Source organism: Leguminivora glycinivorella, chromosome 13, assembly GCF_023078275.1.
Source record: "Leguminivora glycinivorella isolate SPB_JAAS2020 chromosome 13, LegGlyc_1.1, whole genome shotgun sequence".
In the NCBI taxonomy this organism is placed as follows: domain Eukaryota; kingdom Metazoa; phylum Arthropoda; class Insecta; order Lepidoptera; family Tortricidae; genus Leguminivora; species Leguminivora glycinivorella.
In genome coordinates this window covers 19,140,652-19,164,879 of record NC_062983.1, presented here as the reverse complement: position 1 = coordinate 19,164,879, position 24,228 = coordinate 19,140,652, and the positions used below count along the sequence as shown (strand labels likewise).

The 24,228-nt window shown below is 39.0% G+C and overlaps 1 protein-coding gene across 2 annotated transcripts in view; it reads right to left on the bottom strand.

Annotated features, from left to right (window-relative positions):
• The window catches only part of LOC125232390 (protein pellino), a 100,284-nt gene that overhangs the window by 44,475 nt on the left and 31,581 nt on the right, over window positions 1-24,228 (bottom strand). For both annotated transcript variants that reach the window (XM_048138033.1, XM_048138034.1), the window contains exons 2-3: window positions 22,869-22,973; window positions 3,250-3,481 (exon numbers count right to left, since the gene is read on the bottom strand). In XM_048138033.1, the coding sequence (XP_047993990.1) occupies window positions 3,250-3,481; window positions 22,869-22,973 (337 nt within the window). The remainder of the gene's footprint in view (window positions 1-3,249; window positions 3,482-22,868; window positions 22,974-24,228) is intronic.

Below are 24,228 nucleotides of genomic sequence, written 5' to 3'. Positions count from 1 at the left end.
GGTATATTAAGCTGGCAGCTGGTGGAGCTGTGAAAACTGCGATGGTTAAATTGTGCCGCAAAAAATATCAGTTTCAATAAAATCTTTTGCTTATCGATTCATTTCGTGTCTGATGTCGTTTTAATTTCCTGGTGCCTACGAACATTTTTCTACTGCGGTTTTTACTTGTGCCTGAAATTGATAAGCGTTGTATGTACTCATAGCAATTTTAAACGCTTCGCATTTCACACGCGTCCGCAAACCCCTCTACGGCGCGATAAACACCGAAATGGGTTATTTGTAGGAAACACCTCGTACGAATCGGTCAGCAGTTTATCGCCTGCCCGATAACGTGTAAATAGTGGCAAAACGTCCGATATCAAGGTCTTGTAAAGACGCAAAAGCTGTGAGCAATCTATTTTTTGTTTACGAGTTCTACTTGTCGTAGTTGCATATCAGCATGTCATTCAATGCATAGTAAAGCGGATATGAATTATTATGAATGAGAAACAAAGATCGTGCTTTGTGGCTACGAGAGACATTAAAATTCATCACAAGACCGTCGCCGAAAATGCTAATAGGTGCTTCTTGTTTCGTTGCTTCCGTTGTTGTGACGTTTGAATTAAATGTTTGTTTAGGTGAATATGATAGAGTTGGCTTGTGTGTGTAAGTGAAAACAATGAAATGGCGTCGAAACAGGATGTGGAGTGGAGCGAACGACGGCCGGCGGCAACGAACTTGCTCCCCATAGGAATTGCCAGCAATTGAGCAAAAAGCTAATAACACAGGCGCATATATCCCCAGACCATTTACTTATAATTTCCAGCAAGTTAGAAAACATTGGTAAAGTTTAAGAACATCGACACAAATTACCAACGGCTAACTTTTAACGGAAGTGAGATACCGTTTTCTAATTATGCAGCTTGTCTTTGTTCATCTATTTCTATACCCCACGCGGTCGCGCTAAAAGTAGACTAGAAAACTAACGTTATTAGACGGTCCTTGTAAAATACCGCGTAAAAGTGACGTATCAATTAGCATGCCATAGATAGCTATCTCGTTCATTGGCTTATGGGCAACCTTTATCAGATAAGGCTGACTCTAATTGCATCTTTGTTGTTGTATTTATTGCCCCGCAAGACACAAGCAGATAATAAAGCAAGCGCTGGACGAACCTTCGTAAATTCAGCGTAGAAATGTTCCTTAAATAAGTTCAACGGCTTCGGAGCGTCCTTTATCTGATAAACAGATGTGATAAGTCATTGCCTTGTTGTTTTTACCCATTTGTTGCTGTTTTCTTTGCACCACGTGGTTACCAAGGCTAAAAGCAGACAAACAATCGCGAGATGCTTAAAAATGGCATCTGTCGGACGGTACCGCTACCGCCCGCGCCTTTATCAGATATTAGCAGATGTGATAAGTCATTGGCTGCGTGGCAGGGAAGGGACCAACGCATTGTTCTCGCCGGGGGGCAGTCACCCAGCCGATTAGATACGGGCGGCGCCGGGACGCCGGGTAAACACTCGTTGTACGATGCTGCACTCGGAAAAATTTACAACGGTCTTGAACCTTGAGCCACTTGAGGACTCTGTTTAAGACGTGACCGGAGAAAATATCACTAACTCATAGTTTTGAGTTTTACTTTAGCCTTCTATATTTAGACATGTCTGGAAAAGAGGAGAAGAAGTATGGAAAACTGTAAGCATTTGCAATAATCTTGAGAAGTGAAACAAATCAGGCCCCGTAGCCGAATGGCATTTCTCCGACGCCAAACGAAAGCGATACGCCGCTGGCTCTGTCGCGCCAATACGCAAGCGCGATAGAGATAGATATCTACTAGCGCTTCGTTTCGTGAGCGTTTCGTGAGCGATTGTGCCATTCGGCTAGCCACCCAGCTTACTCATAATTTCTGATTTAAGTAGAACTTGATTAAGAAATTGAAGAAATCGTTGTGCAGCCAATTACTTCGAGTAAAAAATAGAAAATAAAATCTGAGGCATAATTGAGTTAGAGCCGCCATTTCGCCACAGACTTGTTAGTTGTAGTTGCTTTTCTCGATTCTTTAATCTTTAGACCTTGAAACTGAAACTGTTTGAAGTATAATCTGATTTGAAACAATGTCTAGGACGTAAATGTTGAATACTCTAGTAAGTAAATATAGAAAATATAAAAATTTGAGCCCTAATCGTTTCAGTACCGGCAGCCTAGTTCGTATCACGCAATTTCACTACAGGCCTGTCAGTTATTTCCATTAGACGACACGTGATCGCGCTACGTTCCTGGCACGAAATCAAAGTTTTTAGAAAAAATCACCTCCAATCAAAACATTTCGTAACAAACACTGGTCCCTTTTGAAATGCTAAATAGCGGTCAGCTGAAGACATTCCGGAGATTCTCGGATACCTATTTGAGTTATCGATTCCCAGAGGTTACATAAATGGAGGGTGGCATCCCTCATTTAGCAACCGTTGTTTGAGCTGTACCACATTGTTCAGAGGCAAACAGACAACGTCTGTTGGCAGATAAGCGAGCCCATTTTGAGGGGAATGAACACCCGCTGAGTTTACGTGTTTCGGCGCTGACATAATTTCGAAACGGGCAAGGAGATTCATTCATGGTGCAACAATTTAACGTCTAACAAAATTAGGTAATAAACGTAATGTCTGTTTATTTTTCCGACACATTAACCCGGAGCTTGGGTATAATCAGTATACGTGAGCCTGTTCGTAGAATTAACAGTGAATAATGTATTCTAGCATTAAGGTGTACGTGCAGGGAAAACCATGTGTGGCGGATTATAAGAGACCGGTCAAGGTGCGTCGTGGAACGGCCATTACCTACAATTTACGTTCACCTCTGTAATTTAACGCACGTTTAAAATACGTCGACAATTCCGCTTACATTTACATAGTCATTTAAATCTAAATGTCTCTGTGGGAAGAGAGTTTGGATGGGCATACTTCCTGTCCAATTTCGTAATCTTCTAGAACCATGTATGTATTTCCAAATCCTTCACCGTCACCGATTGTGACTAATAGATGTATAGAATACTTTCATTGTCATCAGCGATTTCTATTCAATCTATAGAATTGATGATAATAGTTTGAGCAACGTAACCACTGTAACCAGCGATAGCTAAGTAACCATGCATATATGTATATGTCAACAGTAGCCTCGTCCATATATGTAACAGTTAATCTGCTATCTAGTCCAATGATTGCATGCGCTGTTCTTCGAAAGACTCGATGGCTCCTCATTGTAAAGACTCACCTGGAACATATCAGTGTCGGGATCCTCCGTGTACTCGACGATGACCGCCTGGCTGCGGCTGAGCGTGTAGGAGATGGAGTGCTGGCTGGCGTCGAGGATAGCCTTGCTGCTGTGCGGGGTCTTCACTACGTAGTGCTTGGAGCGCCGCACGCCGTTGGCCTGCGGTCGCCTGTAGAGCACGAACTTGCTCCGGCGGCGGCCGCGCTCACCAGCGGGTAGGTAACCGTTGTATCTGGAAAGAATTGAGAACTTAGGGAATCTATTGTCAAATTCTGCATCCCTCCCTTCATTTGTTTTGAGTCATGGATGTTTTCTATGTATTTATATCGTTGTCTGAGTACCCACAACACAAGCCTTCTTGAGCTTACCGCGGGACTCATGTCAATCTGTGTAAGAAAAGAATGTCCTATAATATATATTTATTTATTATTTAAAAATAATTCAATATTGAAAAGGGACGGCCCTTGCCTTCTACTGATATTACCTAACCTAAAACAAATTGGAGGTTTAGAGATCTAATTACTCCTTAGAAAGGTACGAGTACGTACCAGCAGCGGCTGATCCATACAAGCAGATTCCCACATGCATGCCTAAAATTGATTACTAGTAAAGTGCCTAATGCTTTTTGCTCAGTGTTGCAGTTGCTAAAAATGCAGAAATTTTCACCAGCCGCCACTGGTACGTACCTACTTTATGTCGGTCAAACCAGGCCTAGTCAGAGTAATTAGAATTATTTGTAATCCTTTTTTGAAGCCACCAGATGGATAGCAAAAAAAGATGCAAATATAAGCTACAATAAAAGCGACTGAAAATTGCGTGAGCTCGAAAGGTTATGTCAGGAACACGTCCTGTTGTGTTATTTCCAGAGTTCGAGACCAAAATTGGCAATACGGAACATGTCAAGCACATGGGATTGCCTCGGCGTCAGCTGTCTGTCACTACCGTGTTTGTTCTCCATTGTGAGTCACGCGGCGTACTTGCATTAGTATACCTACGTATGATCCGATCAGTTGGATACTCACTAGGGATCATACTCGGATGTAAGTTAACTTTTTTCTTGTTTCCGAAAATAAAGACGGACAAATGCCTAAATTGCAAGAATATAACACTTTAAGTTCTCGCGCTTTGTACACATATTTAAGAAATATTTCAATTCTACTAATGTCACACAGGTTGAACGCGAAAAGTTATATTTATAATAAAATACACATATGGACATAACATTATTTTCTCTCGGCCAGGTTGCACTGGCCGTGGACGTTGGAAAAATTGGTAAAAATAATGTTACTATTAATCGCGTTCATAGATACCTGTATGACTTTAAATAAATTGCAAGAATACGTGAATTACACCTACGCTTAGTTACTTTCCAGAACAATATATGGACATATTTTTGCTGCAGGTACCTATTGCTAACTACTAGCGGCGTAGCGGCGTTCTATGTGTCCATTATTTTTATTAAATCCGATCATCAGAAACAGATTATTTTGGTACAACTCCGCTAGAACGAAATAAGATTTAAAATACTGCGATGAAATTGACTCGCTGAAAAGGAAACCAACGATAATCGATTCTATATTTCGTAAGAAGAGTAAAATTCATGTTTAGGTTATAAGAAAAAATAGTTCGAAAGCTTTTCCGGTTCAGAGGCCAAAATGACAAAAGCGTGAAATTGCTCTGCCACGCCGGAATTATTAGCTTTATTACTTTCCTCCAATTTAGCCGTTGAGCGGTTCCGGAAAATACTCCGGAAAACATCTGCCACAAGTTAGGGACGCATAGACTTCGTAATAGACTACAAATTTCTAAACTTTCGAAGATATGCGGTTAGTCGTGCTTTAAAACTTTTACAAAACTTTATTAGGCAAACTTCTCAGTTCCATACCACAATTGTTCTTGTAAATTTCGATTTTTGTAAATTTCGATTGATATTTTTGACCGTCGCAGCAGTCACGCGCATGTTAAATCAGTAGGGAAGAATTAGAAGAATTAAAGCAGGTACATCTTACAGTTCTACACTCTGTAAATGGGTACTTAACCCTTCGTCTGTGTTTGATAAGGATCCTAACATATGGCGTTGGACTTTAAAAATTTATATAAAGGTTAATTATTTTATGACAATTTTTTAACAGAAACAGACGACGGGTTAAGACAATATTCAAAAACGTTTGTCTCTTGTCTCTTCAAGATCTTACTTCCAAATGAGAGTTCGATGCTTGTTCTACCTGTAAGTAATCTGTGATTAGAAGCTTAGTCCAACATAACTTGGCAGAGCAGCTCTGAACGGCACACTTGACAAGTTGGAGCGGATTTCCCGGGGTCACCTTACAAGCTTGTTCCGATTGTTTTACTTAATTTCCTATCAAGTACACTCTAAAAAATGAAGACCAACTAAGAGCAGTTTTCTCTTAGTTGACGTTAAGTTAATTACTACAATTACGATCTTATATAATTCAAATAAAGCTGATTACTAAAAACAACAAGGGAATGTATGATTGAACTAATAACTTAGGTGTTTTGTTATTCCTAACCATTGTACACCTTGAATCAATTATGAACTTGTTAGGCATAACTATGTAACATAGGTTGATTCAATCCTTAGTTTAACTTACTAAGGTAATTTAGTTAAATATAATTATTTTTCATGGAATTATTGAACAAGATCTTAATCGATTCAGTTACGTTGCAAAAGTAAGAGCAATCAAAATTACCTTATTCGATTTGTCTAAGATCTTATCAGGCTCGTATGGAATCAAGATGCTTGACTACGACTATCAAAATATTGATAGGAGCAACCAAATTTTTTTTAGAGTGTAACGAGCGTTTCATTGAGTATTGTATCACTGTCAGATCCAAGACGAAATAAAACTTCCATGGTAGAAGATATTACCGTCCCGGAAGAGATTCAAACTCGCGGTTCTGGGTCACCGCCCATGGCTCTGCAAGCAGTGCCCTTTGTTGGTAAAGGCCTACCACAAACAACGGAAATCAAAATTGGGTTTTACATACACGGTAAAGGTACCTCAGATAGGTTTCGAATTTTGCATGGTAAATTTGATATTGTGATGCAAATTAATTAATGATTCAACATATTTTCCGTAGCTATATCAATATGAAAATTAGAATTTACTTGACTGTACTGAAGAATAATTCCGGTGGCGTGTGCCTGTTTATTTTTTACCGAACTATTAAATTTACAGTCATTAATCATCATGTTTTCGGTGTTATAATACTAGTACATTATTCAGTTCGCATTCATTATAATCGGTATACCCTACATACATACAAACCACGATAAAAACTAAGAGCGCAGTGGGCAGTTGAAAGTTGTATAACTATAGAAAGACCAAGGCCAAAACATGCCGGATCAAGTATCAAGTTCAAATTAATTACCACCGAGTTAATTGCGCTGTGTTTACCTAGGAAAACGACGTTTAATTCAATTTTAGTCGAGTATCAATCAATTGTAAACAAGACAAGCACGCAATATGTGGTAATGTTTAATAATACCGAGCGTTGAAAGGGAACTTTAAGAGCATCTTAGCACGATATTCACAGATTACTTACCTTGCGTAGCTTATATAAAAACATAAGGGTTCCTTTTGTACCTTTTTGGTACGGAACCCTAAAAATCAGAACCATGTATAACATGTAGGTACATAAACGTAGTTTAGAATCACATGACGCCATCTTTATCTAGACACGCGGTAGACAAGCAACACAGCCCTCGCAAGTTCTAAACTTGTTATTTCTTATTTTATTATTCCGAAATTTGACTTGCTGGTAGAAACTAGTCATCGAACATATTAATTCGTATATGAGAACTCGCTAAGTCAGACCTTAGGCTACAATATATTATCCTAAGTAATAAGAAGAAATTATATTTTATGTTGTTATAAATAAATTTCAGGACGAACCATTGAACTTGGCACCCATTTAGATCTCACTCCTTTTTTCGTTGAAGTCAACAACCAAGGCATTTAGGTATCATATTATTGAACTTGGCTCTCATTTCACATTTATGTCTTTGATGGCATAATAATGACATGAAAATGAATCTGAGTCTTGTTCAGAGGGTGCTAGAGCATAGTATATTCCGAGCTTATAACTATCTTGACGCTGGCTATGTCTTATAATATAATGTAGTCTGTACCTAACCTATCCATTGTCTAAAGTTCATCTAACTATTACATATCACAGTCGCTATTAGATATATCGAAACGGTCAACATACTCGTCGTCGTCAAGGCGTTAGAGCATGTGTTCAGGTGTATAAGCATGGTCGAGCGATAAATGATAAAACATCAGGCCGTCCCGATCGCAATTACGAATAGTAAGGCACAGTTATATTTCGGAAAGCAATCATTTTACACATCTCATGTCACTTTTTGTGACTTCTCGGGGAGAACAGGACACCCTAGTGCGATAGGGACGGCCTGATGTTTTATAATTTATCGCGAGACCATACTTGCCTGTCTGTGCCTGATGTTTGTGGCCACTACCGCCGTTCCGATCTGATGGCGACTCTAGTTTAGCTATAGATGTAAAATAAACCGTGAAGCCCTTTAGCGCGGTTATGTAACGCGAGCTGCTGAAGCTGAACGCCCGAGTAATCCTATTAAGCTGCTGTTGCACGTTGTTCCCATCGCGCATACAACACAGCCGAACGGTATTAGAAGTGTTTTAACGAAGCCAAAATAAAACCGGCCTCTGAATCTGAGGAATGCACATAAAAACTATTAAAATAAAACACTGGGCAGTCCTTTATATTAGTACCTTATCAAGTTATCACAGTGTGATGCAAGGGCCTTGGTTATTTTTACTTTATTTGAGGTGCTAATAAGTTCACAGGGTGCATTTCAGGCATGGGTATTGATTAGAACAACTTCTGATGTCAGTTTCAGTTAAGGGCTTCCTAGCCTAGCCGGTAGATAGGGAGGCTAGATCGATCTATGTAATATGTCCCTAAATATTTAATTTCCGTTTTGATTACGAGTATCATCATGCCGTTCTGATTGGCGTTGACAAATTTGTGTGTTGAATTCTGACCTGTACCATATTATCAGTTGCGAAGTGCGAGTCTAATGTAGGTTATCAACCTACCGACCGACGGTTCTAGTACCCAGACTCGCTAATAGCCCACGACATTTGTATCATCTATAAATCTTCCGAAACTCATTAGCTACATCAATATTGATTATCAAGCCTGTGACACAGACGAAGCATAATAAATACTTCTAATCTTAGCGTTCTTAGCATAAAGTTTGCAGACCTTTTTGAAAGTGCGGTGTCTCTTAGTTGGTGTCTGGCATAATTTTACCTAATTGTGTAGACACATGTAATATTTTTTTTTATTATCGTCAATGAAGTAATAATATTTTGTATGGGGATGCACACGTAAATATATTATTATATTTATTATAACAGAGTCAGATCCAGGTAGCAAATGTATTTGGTCTGATTACACTATGGCTCTACACTTTGTACTTTTTACAAGATATTTTTGCGCAACACGAATAATTATGATCATGGACTCTATCACCTGTCATGGCATGTGTGTCATTAACGTCATGATCGCACTTATGGTCTTGTTACAACGTGACAACCACGGTATTAGAACTCAGACACAATAAAGAAGCGACTGCCTTAGCCCAAAAGCACCTTGCGCATTTTGTTAACAAGAACCAGTTAACTATGATTAACAGTCTTTGTTATTTGCTCGTCTCCAGTAGTCTGAGTGAGTTATTGTTGTTTTCGACTAATAATACAACCTACATTCATGTGTATTTCACGACCCAGCCACCGTACTGGGTATCGACCTAGATAGTAACATGGACTGGAAATCGCACATCCAGAGACTATCAAAAAAGCTGTCCTCCTTTCTATACGCCCTACAACACATCAAACGCGCGACCGATTTCCAAACCGCCCTTTCCGCGTACTATGCATACGCATATTCAAGAATGACCTACGGACTCGTTTTATGGGGGAATAGTCATGATATGGAAAATATCTTTATCCTCCAGAAAAGATGTGTTAGAATACTTACCAATTCGGATCAAATGGAATCGTGCAAACCACTCTTCAAAAAACACCAAATACTCACTTTACCGTCAATGTACATCCTAGAAGCATGTAAATTTGTTAAGAAACACACTGAGTTGTTTACTCCTACAGTAGCAAATATCAAGAGAAACAACCGAAATTTAAATAAACTACAATTGCCTCTAACAAAACTTAAAATAGTCTCATCTAGCCCTCATTATATGACTATAAAAATATACAACCACCTACCAAACTCCCTAAAAAACATTGAAAATCAGCCGACGTTTAATAAATATTTGAAAAGTTTTTTAATAGATAAATGTTATTATACAGTAAAAGATTTTTTTAACGATAAACATGATTAGATAATTAGAAGTATGAAGTGCATGTTAATTTTAAGCATATATTGCTGTGCCCTTGCAGGGCGTCACATGTAAACCTACCTTTTGTAAGTTCCACCTAATATTATGTAATGTGATATGCAATAAAAAAATTGATATTTGATATTGATACTTGAAGCGTTGTGCGCAAACGGAATATTTTATTGTTTGCACCGGACACAATACCTACTCGTTTCTGGAACGTTGCTTTCACCCAATTTATCTGCTTTATTGGCCATTCTTAACTCGGTGTGTGAGCGCAGAAAGTTTTGTGCAGAAGTCTTACTACCAACTATTTGAAGCAATAATATTCTAGCGTATGAACTGTAGAAAGTATTAGAAAGATGCATTTCATAGGACTTAGGGCCGGTTGCATCAAACCGTCTGTCACCGTTAAAGCGTTCGTTAAATTCCCATAGAAATCTGCTGCGTGACGATGATTTGATGCGTGTCTGTGGAAGTGGTTGATGCAACTGGCCCTTAGTCCATAACAACAAGCTAGTCCATTACTTTGTATTCGTTCTCTACAGGTCTGTCAGATCAGATTTAATACACAAGAGCCAAAGATGAAGCAGGATATTTCTATTTTAATACATCAATATTTCACATGTATTCCTATTAATTAGGGAAAAGTTATAGGTAGTTGGACAGACGTTTGAAATCCTCATTAAAAGAAAGCGATGAAATTACTCGATTCGAAAACCGTTTATACCATATCGAATTGTTTAGTACTCAAATCATCTTTAGTAAAATAATTATTATAGGCTTGGTGTTCAATACGGTGCTCTTCAGTTCCGCTTCTGCACGTGCCATCTCTGTGGCCAAATTATTATTACCTTATATCTATTTGCCAAAACTTCTCGAGTTGTATTGATTGAATTGATTCTTTGCGCAACGCACCCAAATATTTGGGTAACAGAGAACCGACATACGAGTGGTTACGAGGTGTAATCAAACTCTTTCGTTGTTCGGTTCTATTTCTGTTTAATGAACTTGACCTGAAATCGAATAGTTTACAGATACTATTGGATTTGCATTGGAGTATCAAGTTATTGGTGAATGTGTTAATTGTATCAAATTATGTAACAGCTATGTATTGTAACTATGAACCTCTGAGGAAATAAGGATATAGGCTACCAGTAGCGTTAGTAGATTGTAACATTTGTAACTTGTAAGTAGACTTCAGAATTAATTTTAAGGGTAATTGCCTGTCAAGTTTTATCATTCAAATCACGTATCACTGACATTGTTACAAATTGGGTTTTCGAGTCTAAGCTTCGTAGATAGCGTCTATATCGACGTTGACAGAACACAACGTAAACTGTCTTAGACTTACATCATTATAATGTGACAGCACATTATATAACTACACAAAGGCCTGACACAAGGCACTTCTTCTCATGAGACCGGCACAACATTGTCCAACTTCTTGCTCTCATAAAACAATGTACAACTCCTTAACACTAAACGTTGTAAGTGACACGCTCGCCACTGGCGGTTAAGACATTTGAGTGTAAGGTAAAATGGTGTTCTGTGAAATATCAGCTGTTGATGATTTTAAGTTACGTAATTGCAGTGAATGATAAAATTGCATTTGTGGAGTTCATGGGAAATGTCCTTCCGAGTACGGATGGTTGATTAATTAATCATTGAAATGAAATGTTTCGCGTAACGGTACTGTGATTGCGGTTCGGTTCGGTAATTGCATTTTGTTTTTAATTTTTGAATAGTATTGTTTTGTTTATTCGGTCAGTTTACTTTATTCCAAATATTTCAATTAGCTTTAAACTGAGATGCAATTAATTCAATTAATTTATCTATTTCTGATATCTGGGAATATTATGCCTTATGTTTTACCTCTAATAAACGACCACTGTGTCTAGAACTAGAATGTAGATCAAGGTGCTGCCCTCATTTTGCATGATTTTCAAATTCGATTTTGTTGGATATTATAGAGTCAAATTAGTCCCCTCGGCAATCGCTAGCATTTAATTTTTGTCATTTTATAAGATTACATGTATGTGCAACAATCCTTCTAGCCAATTCTCACAACTAAGAGATTTAGCCCTAAACAATTCTGAACTGAACACAATATACGTTACGTATTAGGTATATAAGTTTCAATTGTCCTTCATTTGATCGTAGTGAAAGCGATATCGTGTATGACTTCACAACTATGATAACAGACTATCTGAAAATTAGACGCATTTCAAGGAAAGACGCATTAGATTCATGTGCGCCTTGGAGCTTGCGTAGCACGCTCAGTGTAGGGTTCTAGCACGTGCAATTTTCCTAGCCATTTCAAAAGTTAGAGGGTGGGGAAATACAAAAAACGATCTTAGGCCGCAAAATTGTGTTTACTTTATCATATTGGTACCAAATTTCAGCTATGTTTAAAAAAACTATAAAGATACATTAAATAATATTAACACAATTTGTTTGTGGTCTATGCGTTTACCTGGGACGCTGTTTGTTTGACCTATTTGAGTCATGTATATACTAAATGTGCATGGTTTAATAATTACTTAAATCGTCTACTAAATACGTACGGTCAAATTAATCATGGTTTCACCGTCTCTGTCACCTTCGACATGTTTTGTTTATAATGTATTCCTAATAGGGGTAGGCAGAGAGTACATGAAACTGCTCAGTGCCACCCTGGCGTGAAAGAAAACAGTTACTGTTGTGACTTGTTGCTTTGCCCACCCTCACACCAAAATTCAACCCATATACCACAGTCGGCTTTTAGGTGTTTTAAAACACCCACGGGAGGAAAAGGGGTGGTGAAATTTATAACCCGTCACCACCGTTCCTATTTCAAAAATCTAAATCTTTACCTAGCAATAGTGGAAACAAGATAAGATAAACATCGATAAATCAGTGGCAGTGACGTGGTGTGACATAATAGTGCTTGTGTGAATTGATTATGGGCAAATTGCCTTGTGTGCCTAGGCTGTCTCACGGAAGTGTAACCTTTCCCACACATTTATTGATTGCGATGTCTACCTTTATGAGTATTTTTTGAATTATTATTATTGGGAGCCTGATGATATCCCACTACTGGGCAAAGGCCTCCCCCCGCTCTTCCAGTCTTCCTGATCTTGGGCAGTCTCGGGCCAAATATTAAGGAAGCAATCTAAGTCGTCTCGCCATCGTGGGCGGGGTCTGCCAGATCCTCGCTTAGGCAGGGTTGCCTCTGTGGCGATATATTATAAATACAATAAGCAGCATCCTCGCTAACTCATCAGAAAACTCCTCTTCGGTCCAATGCCGGCAGGGCCATCATCGTTTCAGACCGAGTAAATCGGTTTCTTCTGTCATAAAAAGATTTCATTATTCTGAAACTATGAACATAATAAAATATACAAAAATTATCATTAAAGGCGGCTGGATGTCTTTGTTCTTTTAATATTGTTTGTAGATAGTCAAAACGTTTAGTTTTCTAATCATTCAAATGTCAGAGTAGGTGCTTTGACTGATAAATTCGGTGACATGAAACAGAAAGTTCTTTTTCATGGTTTTGTGTTCCCAAATCTGATATTTTTTTCCCTTTTGTCCAATATACACTACTAATTATTGTATATGCGATGGTGAATAGCGACATTAGCGACAATGCATTATAGTTTCGTATTCGTAGATTATATTTTTTACAAGATTAAAAGATTGTTCAAGCAGTCACACCCCCGCAAGAATACGAATATGAATGTCATTGTCTTGGCACTGGTCAATTCATAAACACTGTTGTTGGTGGAAATTTTCAGATTTTGGTATTGCCCATTGATGTTGGAACTCCTGCCAGTAAAACTATGCAAAGTACGTATATAAAATCAATTTTATTTAGACATTTCAGTTCGCCGCGTAGGCGATCGTAACACAAATTGTATTAACTGTACATGTGGCTGAGATAATTGTATGCTCCAAGCAATTTTAGGAAAATGGTAACACCTCATTCACTACTGACCGATCATAATTTATATAGTCACAAAATGTCAAAAGTAACTAACATAACATACAATACAATTTTCAGAAGTATGCGCAAACCGTACGACGTACGACCTACGTTTATTTTTGAATATGGTATAAAAAATGGCCTCTCTATACTGGGTAGAATTGAAACGACATATTAGAGTCATCGACATTGAAAACTCAATAGGACAGTGTTGTCGTCTCGAATACCAGTAGGCCTAGCACATGATGGCCGCGGGAGTATGTCGCCGCGAGATAGACTACCCGTCCTTATGTCATTAATACAGTTAGAAGAAGACGTGGCATCTATCTCGCGGCGACATACTCCCGCGGCCATCATGTGCTAGGCCTACAGACGTCATTGTCGCCCAAAAGGTGAACATACTCGTGCTATTTCTGATGACGCTTCCGTGTTATCGCTTGGAGTATTCTTGTTGCACGTCTGCGGTCATTACAGTCGCATAACGAACTCGAGCAGAACGAAAACCATATAACTGCGATACATGCAAAATCAGTCTACGGTGGGTCTGCAACTCTGCACGTCAAATATAGCAAGCGCATATATTGTCAACTATAGAGGACAGTGGCGTCTCGAGGACCAGACGTCATTGTCGCCTAAAAGGTGAACATACTCGTGCTATTTCTGATGACGCTTCCGTGTTATCGCTCGGAGTATTCTTGTTGCACGTCTACGGTCATTACAGTAGCATAGCGAACTCGAGCAGATCGAAAACCGTATAACTGCGATACATGCAAAATCAGTCTACGGTGGGTCTGCACGTCAAGTATAGCAAGCGCATATAATATTGTCAACCATAGAGGACACTGGCGCCTCGACTACTAGACGTCATTGTCGTCCAAAAGGTGAATATACTCATGCTATTTCTGATGAGTCCGTCTACGATAAGTGCTACGTAAAGTAGCTCAATCAAACATCGACCAGTGCTTTTCCGCTGAGGTAAGAGCACAATAAACCGGTAGCTTTGATTGTAATCCACATTTCTTTCTACTCCACCGTGGTGCGAGGGATTGTGAAGATAGTTTATTGGGACAAAGTCGGGCGTCCAGTAGACTTTATGATTTTTATGGAGACACCATAATCAGAACGCCGTGTGATTTAGCTCAATATAGAGCATAGAGCGTTCTATAGGTAAGGTGTAATAAGTATGCATCATAGGGCCTTTTTTCCAGTCATGGTTTCCATCGGGTGTATCCAAATAAGGCTTTGATGTCCAATACACGCTAGCAGTGCAGCATCAACAGTAGACCAAGGCTTTCCAGATCATGAGATCACGTTACACCTGCAGTTCGATTAAAACTAGATTATCGAGCAAGTGGTAACCGATGCGAACACATGCAGACTGCGTCGAAACAATGCGTGGAATCGCTTTCGTAACGCTCGGTTATAAAACGTTAACGATTTTAATATAAGCTTGGAACGTCGTAAACTTGCTTATAATTTAGAAATAAAAATGCACGTGTTCTACAAACACGTGTAGCGAACAATTGTTGTAATTATGAAGACCAGCCTTCATAATAAGGCTTTCATTATGATTTCTACAAGCATTTGATGAATGAATGAAATAGTTTTGAGAGATATGGGTTGCCTCGTTATCTAATTCTCGCTTTCACCTGAAACATCGTAATAAATAATGGAAACCTTGAAACAGCGTATTCGAGAATTCAATTATTTGGGGTCACAAGTTGTTCCACAAATCTGTCAAATACACTTTATTTGACATATCTACTATATCTACGCAATGACAGCTGTCAAGCCCTTTTCACCCCGCTTATCACCCCGTCAAATGTGGTGGATGTGATTCTGGTTCATTATTACAGTACATTTCCGTGACAGCCTCACCCCTATTTACAGACCTGATGGTTGCCCTTTATGTCAGGAGTCAACTGTTAAATATTGGAATAGGGGCCCAATGACCCACATTTTCCTAGCATGAATAGACGGTGACATATTGAGTAAGAGAGGGAGTTTGCGGCATATGGTTCTTATTTCATTACCAACGATGCTGAAAAACAAATACGATGCTTTCGGACGTAAACTCTATGACGCTCTTTTTAAATGGTCACAATCAAAGAAACTGACATCAATGAAGTTTCAATGAACGCCGAATAAAATCACGTCAACCGATTGCTCGGTTTAATCGCTTGTTAAGATTTAGTACCGAGTCTTAAGTGGTTACAGTAAACGATTGGTTAGCCTTAATTTGTCGAGAAAGCGGGCTCGGTAGACGAAAGTTTGTTGACATTTAGGCTGGAAACACAGGGGGCAGTACCGGAGGTAATTATAAATATAACTAGTAAAGAAAGTGTTTCCTGAGAAATATTTTAAAATAGAGAACAGTTTTTATCACGGTGTTAGGAAGAAAAAAGCTTGGTGCAACTGAACAGCATAAGAATTTGACTGAGCTCACTAGAAATCGATGCTAATAACTACAAATAGGCTGATCGTGGAAACCACTAACTGGCAATTTCAAATGGTTCAAGTTGGCGGGACGACCAAGATATGTTTCAGCAGGAAGGGCTGGTTTCTCAGTTCCCACAGTGATCAAATACAGAATAGGCAAATAATACTCTCAAATGTACAGTATTACCACTTTACCTCTCCATTGGCTGTATGACAGCGGAGCGGCACCTTTAAAAGCAGAGCGAACGTGATTTTAGACGAAAGATTGACTAGTTCTTGACTGTAAGTTACCATAATTGTACTAGAATGAGTTTTTAACAGTGAATGAATAAAGAGCTAAACTTTTTGCGGTCCGCTTCGCATTCATTCTACAAACCGCGCTTTAAATATTTGGGTTCGACTCAAATAAAAGAACTCCGGTCTACATTTCGACCTAAGTGGTCTACGGTTTCGAAAGTTTCACGACGAAAAAAATAAATGTCATTTGCGTGTGTATAATCAACCAATTTAAAATATTAGGCCACGGGCGCAGTGGGTTTATAATGACGTAATGATCTAAGTACAAAAAAATGCCAACGACATGTCGTTGGCTACGACAAGGTTCCATCGGCCTCCAAATGCCGAACAAAGATAAGATGCTACCTTATGGCTGGAAACAAAACAAAGCCGTTTGTGAGAATGCAAGCCTGTATTGCCGGATTGATTTGAAAACGGCGTACATGCCTTAATGATGATGGCGCATAGAGCGTTCTATAGGTAAGGTGTAATAAGTATGCATAATATGCGTTGCCCGATAAGCTAGTGTCCGTAAAGATTAACGAAACAAGGACGTTGATGTCAGTGTCTGCGGATAAAGAGACATAGGTTAGGTACTTACCTCGTATTGCCGAGATTATTTGTGAGTATAAAGTTATATTGGCGTTTAGCCGACTGGGCAGGTTTAGAACCCAAATATTTTATGGACCAAGAACTTATATTAACTTAATGTTGGAGTAAATATAATTCAAGAATAATAAGTCTCAGTGGCGGTGGCAAATACAGGTTTCCTTTTATTTTACAGACTTGCTTAATAAGTTTTAACTTCTGATTAGCAGAAACGTCTGCAATCGATGCCGTTAGGCTTAGAATAAATTTAAAAGTGGAAAATGTCTGCCTTGGAATCGATCCAGAGGCCGTGAGTTCAAGTCTCACCCAAGGCAGACATTTTCCACTTTTAAATTTGCTTAATAAGGTCTCAGATAGGAGACCGCTACTCGGGAACATGGTACATGTTCGTCTCTCAATAATCTCCTGTTTTCAATTTTATATTTGCGGCGTCTTGATAAAAATAAAATAAAGGAAAATTTTATTGTAACAAAGAGCTTCAGAACTAGTTATAATATGCAATAACTTAAATAATTCGTATTAATTAGGCATAATTATTCTATTCGTAGACCCTGAATAGTTTCCGCTGATTTTTATCAGAATTCATAAAATAACAATTAATATAATATATTGACCTTGTGCATGCTATGTAATGCACGCATCTTTTTAATTTACGACTGTACGTATATGCGGAATATTCGTAGCAAGCGTAGACTATTTTTTATAAACTCTATAATTATTCAATAATCAGAATTCAGAACGAAAGCAGGCACAAACAATAGTATATTATATAACGGTAACGTTATGAAGGCTATAAAAGTTGAGTACCGCGGTTAGGTCACGAGGCTTGCCGAGTGGCCTAAGTAAGGTACGAGACTTTTATAGCCTTCATAATGTTACGATTGTATACTATACTTTTTCTACGACAGCCAAATACATACCTATTCGAGAATAATAAAATGGGTTACTTACCTACTTCATATAATGAATGAGAACATTTGTGTGGATCTTAGCATTGAGTATTCTGTCCACAATGTTGATGGCGAGAACTTGTTGCACAATTCTTCAAAATATGCCAACAACGCCGGTCAGAGAAAGTTGAAACATTTTTTTGCAATTTCCATGTCAAAACAATCATAACATTTTTGGTACGCTTTATCTGACTTTTCATGTAACAAATTGTCAGTCACTTTGAGCACCCATAGCATTGATTTCTTCGGAAGTGCATTTTTCACCAGAATCACTCATAATTACTTAAGTTTCTGCACAATAACAAACTACACACCACCGAAATAGTTCAAATATAGTTTCGTGAAAAGTTTACAAATGTCAAACATACCATAGACTAGAGAAATAGAAAATAAGCCGGTTTTCAATTACGAAAAATGTGGTTGCGTTCAAGAATATTTAAATGTCGAATGTAAAATTATTGGATAAACTTATGATTTTTACCTTTGTTTTGCAATATCTAATATGTAAAACGCATTTAACGCGTCCGTCCGTCCGTCCGTCCGTCCGTCCGTCCGTCCGTCCGTCCGTCCGTCCGTCCGTCCGTCCGTCCGTCCGTCCGTCCGTCCGTCCGTCCGTCCGTCCGTCCGTCCGTCCGTCCGTCCGTCCGTCCGTCCGTCCGTCCGTCCGTCCGTCCGTCCGTCCGTCCGTCCGTCCGTCCGTCCGTCCGTCCGTCCGTCCGTCCGTCCGTCCGTCCGTCCGTCCGTCCGTCCGTCCGTCCGTCCGTCCGTCCGTCCGTCCGTCCGTCCGTCCGTCCGTCCGTCCGTCCGTCCGTCCGTCCGTCCGTCCGTCCGTCCGTCCGTCCGTCCGTCCGTCCGTCCGTCCGTCCGTCCGTCCGTCCGTCTGTCCGTCTGTCCGTCTGTCCGTCTGTCCGTCTGTCCGTCTGTCCGTCTGTCCGTCTGTCCGTCTGTCCGTCTGTCCGTCTGTCCGTCTGTCCGTCTGTCCGTCTGTCCGTCTGTCCGTCTGTCCGTCTGTCCGTCTGTCCGTCTGTCCGTCTGTCCGTCTGTCCGTCTGTCCGTCTGTCCGTCTGTCCGTCTGTCCGTCTGTCCGTCTGTCCGTCTGTCCGTCTGTCCGTCTGTCCGTCTGTCCGTCTGTCCGTCTGTCCGTCTGTCCGTCTGTCCGTCTGTCCGTCTGTCCGTCTGTCCGTCTGTCTGTCTGTCTGTCTGTCTGTCTGTCTGTCTGTCTGTCTGTCTGTCTGTCTGTCTGTCTGTCTGTCTGTCTGTCTGTCTGTCTGTCTGTCTGTCTGTCTGTCTGTCTGTCTGTCTGTCTGTCTGTCTGTCTGTCTGTCTGTTTGTCTGTCTGTGTGTGTGTGTCTGTCTGTGGCATCGTAGCTCCCGAACGGATGAACCGATTTTGATTTAGTTTTTTTTGTCTGAAAGCTGAGTTAGTCGGGAGTGTTCTTAGCCATGTTTCATGAAAATCGGTCCACTATGTCGCGGTCGGGGGTTTTTTCAAAATTTTAATTTTGTGGTTAGGTTATAATAGCAAGTAATACTTATATTTAATTATGCACTGTAGCATAATTAAATATAAATTTGACCTACTTGCTGTGCTGCTGTCAACCCACGAGCATATATGTACCTACCTACAAGTTAGTAATTAATTATGGCTAAGAAACAAAACTAGAACACGCTTAGAAGCTTCTTACAAATGGCACAAAGAAATTCCATGAATCGTGCAGGCAGTGATCACTTTTAACAAGAATCCAACATTATGTTATTGGTCACATCACGTATTATTTTATATTATGGGATGAAGTGACTTAAACAAATTTAATATTAAACGCACTGGGTATATCAAGTTACTGTAACCGCATTTAAATATGGAATTACCAACGAGAATGTATGCCACAAAACAGTGCCTAACACATATGTAGTTTGCAACTTCTGTCTTCAACTTTTGTTCCCTACTATGACTTTGCAGTGCAGTGGGTTTTACTTAGCACGGTCACTGAGTATTAATTTTAACATAGAGTTAAACGTGTTTTACTGGAGTGTTTCTCGATTCGATATACACTAGGATTATGATACGACGTAGTTTCACGTAACGATTTCTGAAAACACGCGTCGCAGTTTGCAGTGGTATCAGTCAATATGCTCTCGTTTCGAGTCAACAGCAGTGTATGAAAAAGTGTCCTGCGGCTAAAGGTATAACGTTTCTGTGATGCTGTCTATTTATGATTTAAAATTGACACAGCTTCAAATACGGTTATGCAATTACTGAGAGACATAGGGTCGAGCCAAAAAGCCTCTCTTTCCTGAACTGTTTGTGCCACAATTTTTTAAATATTACTAAACTAAAGGAAACTGTCGTTTTTGCAATCATTTATTAGACATGATGTGTCTTGAATAAACGATTGATAATGGTAAACCACGGTAAAACACAAGCTTTATGTATGGTCAGTACGAAGAAGTTGTATGTAATATGTAATGAATGGTTAAAATTGCTCTGCAAAAGGTGCGTGCAAGTAGAAAGTAAATTGGTAAATAATAATACCAACTTACAAATCTTAAAATATTGAAGTGTTTCATATGTTAAGCTAATCACGTTTACCAGATTACTGGACCTTCACACAGATAGTTTGCCAAGGGCAAAGCTGAGTACGGTCGATAGTTCGTGGAATATGGAGTTCCATATTGCATGCACGCAACGCGGTCCTCATTTTAGATGCAGCAAATATGTTTCATGTTGTTCATGAACTATGATATTGAAAGGTCAACATTGAATAGAAAAAAATGTTAAGTGCATAACAAAACAAAGTTCTACTTCTTACGTCACTGCTTGGTGGCCAAGTAACAAATATGTAGCCAGTTATCCCTTCCACTCCACTGTTCAAGGAAATTATGTGGGTCAACCCAACCCCCAGCGTTTTATAAAGTAAGCAAAAGATTAAGTGTGTAAAACATTTGGCGAAAACAAACATGAGAAGTCTACAGATCATTTAGTCAGTGGTTTGTAGTAACAGCAAAGATATCAATATCAGCACTCTATAGTGTACGGTGATACACGTTATGCGCCTTGATTCTGCCACAGATAAAATTTATTTTGAATTTGCAACAACGCGCAAGCTCCATGTTAAGACTCAGGTAGCGTGTAGCGAAGTTAAAATTTTTGAAACGCAGCCATGGACAAACCAAACATAGAACTCCAGTCACGACTCCAACAAGTTTTTTTCTTCACGCCGAACTTTGGTTAGAATACCAATATAACCAATAAGTAACGATTATCCTCCGATAATAACCCGACCGGTTACAAAAAGGAACGGGCGGATAGGCAGACGTATTTTATTACGCTTTCTCTTCATAATCGGAATCAGACAAGCGGGCCTTATCGTTAGGAAGTAAACTGGACTGACGAGTTATAATATAATACTTGTAATAATTACTCTTCCTCTTAAAAACGGAGAGAGAGAATGTGTTACCATAGATTTGGATATTTGGTATTAGAATAACGTGGTAACGTCCTTTAACTTGTACAAATTTTATAATAAAATACTACCATTAGTAGCAGAGAGAAACTATGAAAATTTAGTTCCTTCGTTGAACCACATTATAAACAGACGGTCAGAACGGTAACAGCCAGTACGTTCTTTAAAGCAGCAGCGGAGAGGTCATTGTAAAGCACAAAAGTCGATATGGACGCGTTGAGCACGCCTTTTTGCTATAAAATGTAAAAATTACGTTCAGTGTTCATATTCTAATGTACAAATCTAGCTCAAACCCTCGTGTCGTGACAAAGAACCGTGAACTGGTTTAATTAACAAAAATTCTTTAGTACATCGCTATCGTTACACAATAATGGATTCACACGCATCGCATGCGCATGTATTACGTGCGCAGCGACTGTTTTATTTGCTTAAAGACGTAAGCGCCTTTGATTAACTTGATTTGTTAATACGATGCAAAATCCGAAGTAAAGTAATTCGACATACATTCATGTGATTGTAGAGCTAGTTTGAGAAGTTTGCGTCTATTGTTATGTACAGATTCCAATCAATTTGTACTCAAGGATACCAATCTTAGTGAAATTCATTTAAAGAAATACAAATACTTCCGAATGTGTCATTTTTTGTGGCTCATGATAATAAACAAGTGGTAATTCTAAAATTTCCCGAACTTTAATGAGTTTATCCGACAAAAGGCAATCCCCCAATACACTTACGACGTTTAAACTTGGGACTTCAAAATGCATAATGTTCTCGATCGGAAGCTACATCAATGCGCGCTGAATGGCTATTATCACCACTTTGTAAGTCCAGTATCAATGTGTACTCTAATCAAGCAAATAATACGGTGATCTAGTCCTCATTTATACTGGTTACACAAAAGTGGAATAAACCTTGTCTTAATAACCTTGCGTCGAACCGTTTGAGATTAATGTGCGCTAATGATCATGATATGACCCAGAGAGCAAGTAATCAAATTGTTGGATATTGTGTAGAGTTGTAGACTATTAATATCTGTACAATTAATATGAAAGAACGCGAAATAGAGCACAGTGCCTGGACATTTTAGTCTAAACCGTCAAAATGTTGAAGCAAAGGCTGATTTAATTCAGATTTTGTTTAATCTTTATCCAATCCCTACATGACGCTATTCAGAAGCAAGCAAGATTTTGAGGGCTCAACTATTTGTGTTTTACGGACAGACAAATGCTAATATTGTGCAAATAGCTCTAGAACCTTCAATAAGGGCCAGGTTGTAGCACGGATGTCAATTTGTTTCTTGAAGAAAATGTATGGCACAGTTCTTGTCATCTAGCCGCCCAGAGGCCAATAAAACGGTCGCCCGTTCCATTTAAACTTGGATCTTAATTTTGACAAATGATATGTGCATTTGTCTTGGCAAGTTTTGACGTCTGGGCGGCTAGTGGTTATAAGATTCTAGTTCGCTTGGCGTCGGTCACAAGAGTAAGATATTATTGGTAGTTAGTTACCCGAGTATGACGAGCTCGCCATATTTGACGAGGGGCTTTGGCTTCTGTTCAGAACCGCTCTCGCCGGCTTCCTCCAAAATAGGTGATTCCGCACTGTCCGCAGCACTGTAACGAAACAGAACACTCTATAAGAATATAGTACATTACATCAGAGGCCGGGAAAATGAGGATTTTCGGCCAAGTGGGTATATACCGGATAGGGATACGAGGCCGGGAATCCGTTTTCACGCCGAGGCATGTATAGTGCTTTTCTCAAACATACAATGAAATAAAAAAAATGCTCTAAAGGACAATATTTTATAAAAAAAGTTACTTTGCAGGCCTAGGCCTAAAAAATAATATGAAATCCCTTTACAGTCCTCTCGAGTTGTTGCGCCCAAAAAGCGATACTTCCCAGCCCATTTTAAGGAACGTAAAGACAATATTTCATTGCATGTTTGAGAAAAGGTTATTTTCACATAACTATGATTCGTTACAACTTAAGTTACTATAGAACTAATGATGTCGTCCCATGCCTCCGATATTCCTACTTAGCCACTAATACTTTTCTAAATACATTTTCCCAATTTATTAATAAAGGACGAAGTGGGATGTAAATCCTATACTTACGACCGAACCATTAATATACACTAAGTAAATGTAAAGATTATAATGGCATTAAATAAATGAACTTAAACCTAGTTTTAGATACTACTACTACTATTAGTAATCATCATAATTTTGATTAAGTAGTATTACTACTTAATCAAAATTATAATGTCTACTTAATCAAAATTATGATGTCAATAAGAACTTATTACTTATGTATAATAGTTATAATACCATAGATTGAAAACATTCCTTCATTCAGGCTATCACATATAAAACGACTATGAATGAAACGATATGATATGAAACGACTGATCGAGTCACCTGCTTGTGTTAACTATAAACAATACCGGTATGTCTAGTTTGTTGGTTTTTATTATTTTTACTTTTTATTCCGTCTGCTACGGCGTACAATAAAACAATGTACGGCGCCGCGCTGCACCGCCCACGGAATCCTATTCTTCGCCGAACGGAAGATTAAAGTTAATGAATGCAGTAAGTGTTGCTTAGGATGAGAACTTCACGCTCTGAAGTGAGTCGAGTTCTAGAATAAACCAGTATGTTATATTATTACTAGCTTTTTCCCGCGGCTTCGCCCGCGTAATAAAAGTAATCTTATTCAAACGTTGAACTTGGACTCCTAATTTCACCCCGTTAGGATGTGAATTTTGAAAAATCCTTTCTTAGTGCTCCTCTACATCTTATAAGGAACCTACGTACCAAATTTGGAATCTCTAGGACCGTCAGTCAGTCAGTTTCTTCTTTTATATAT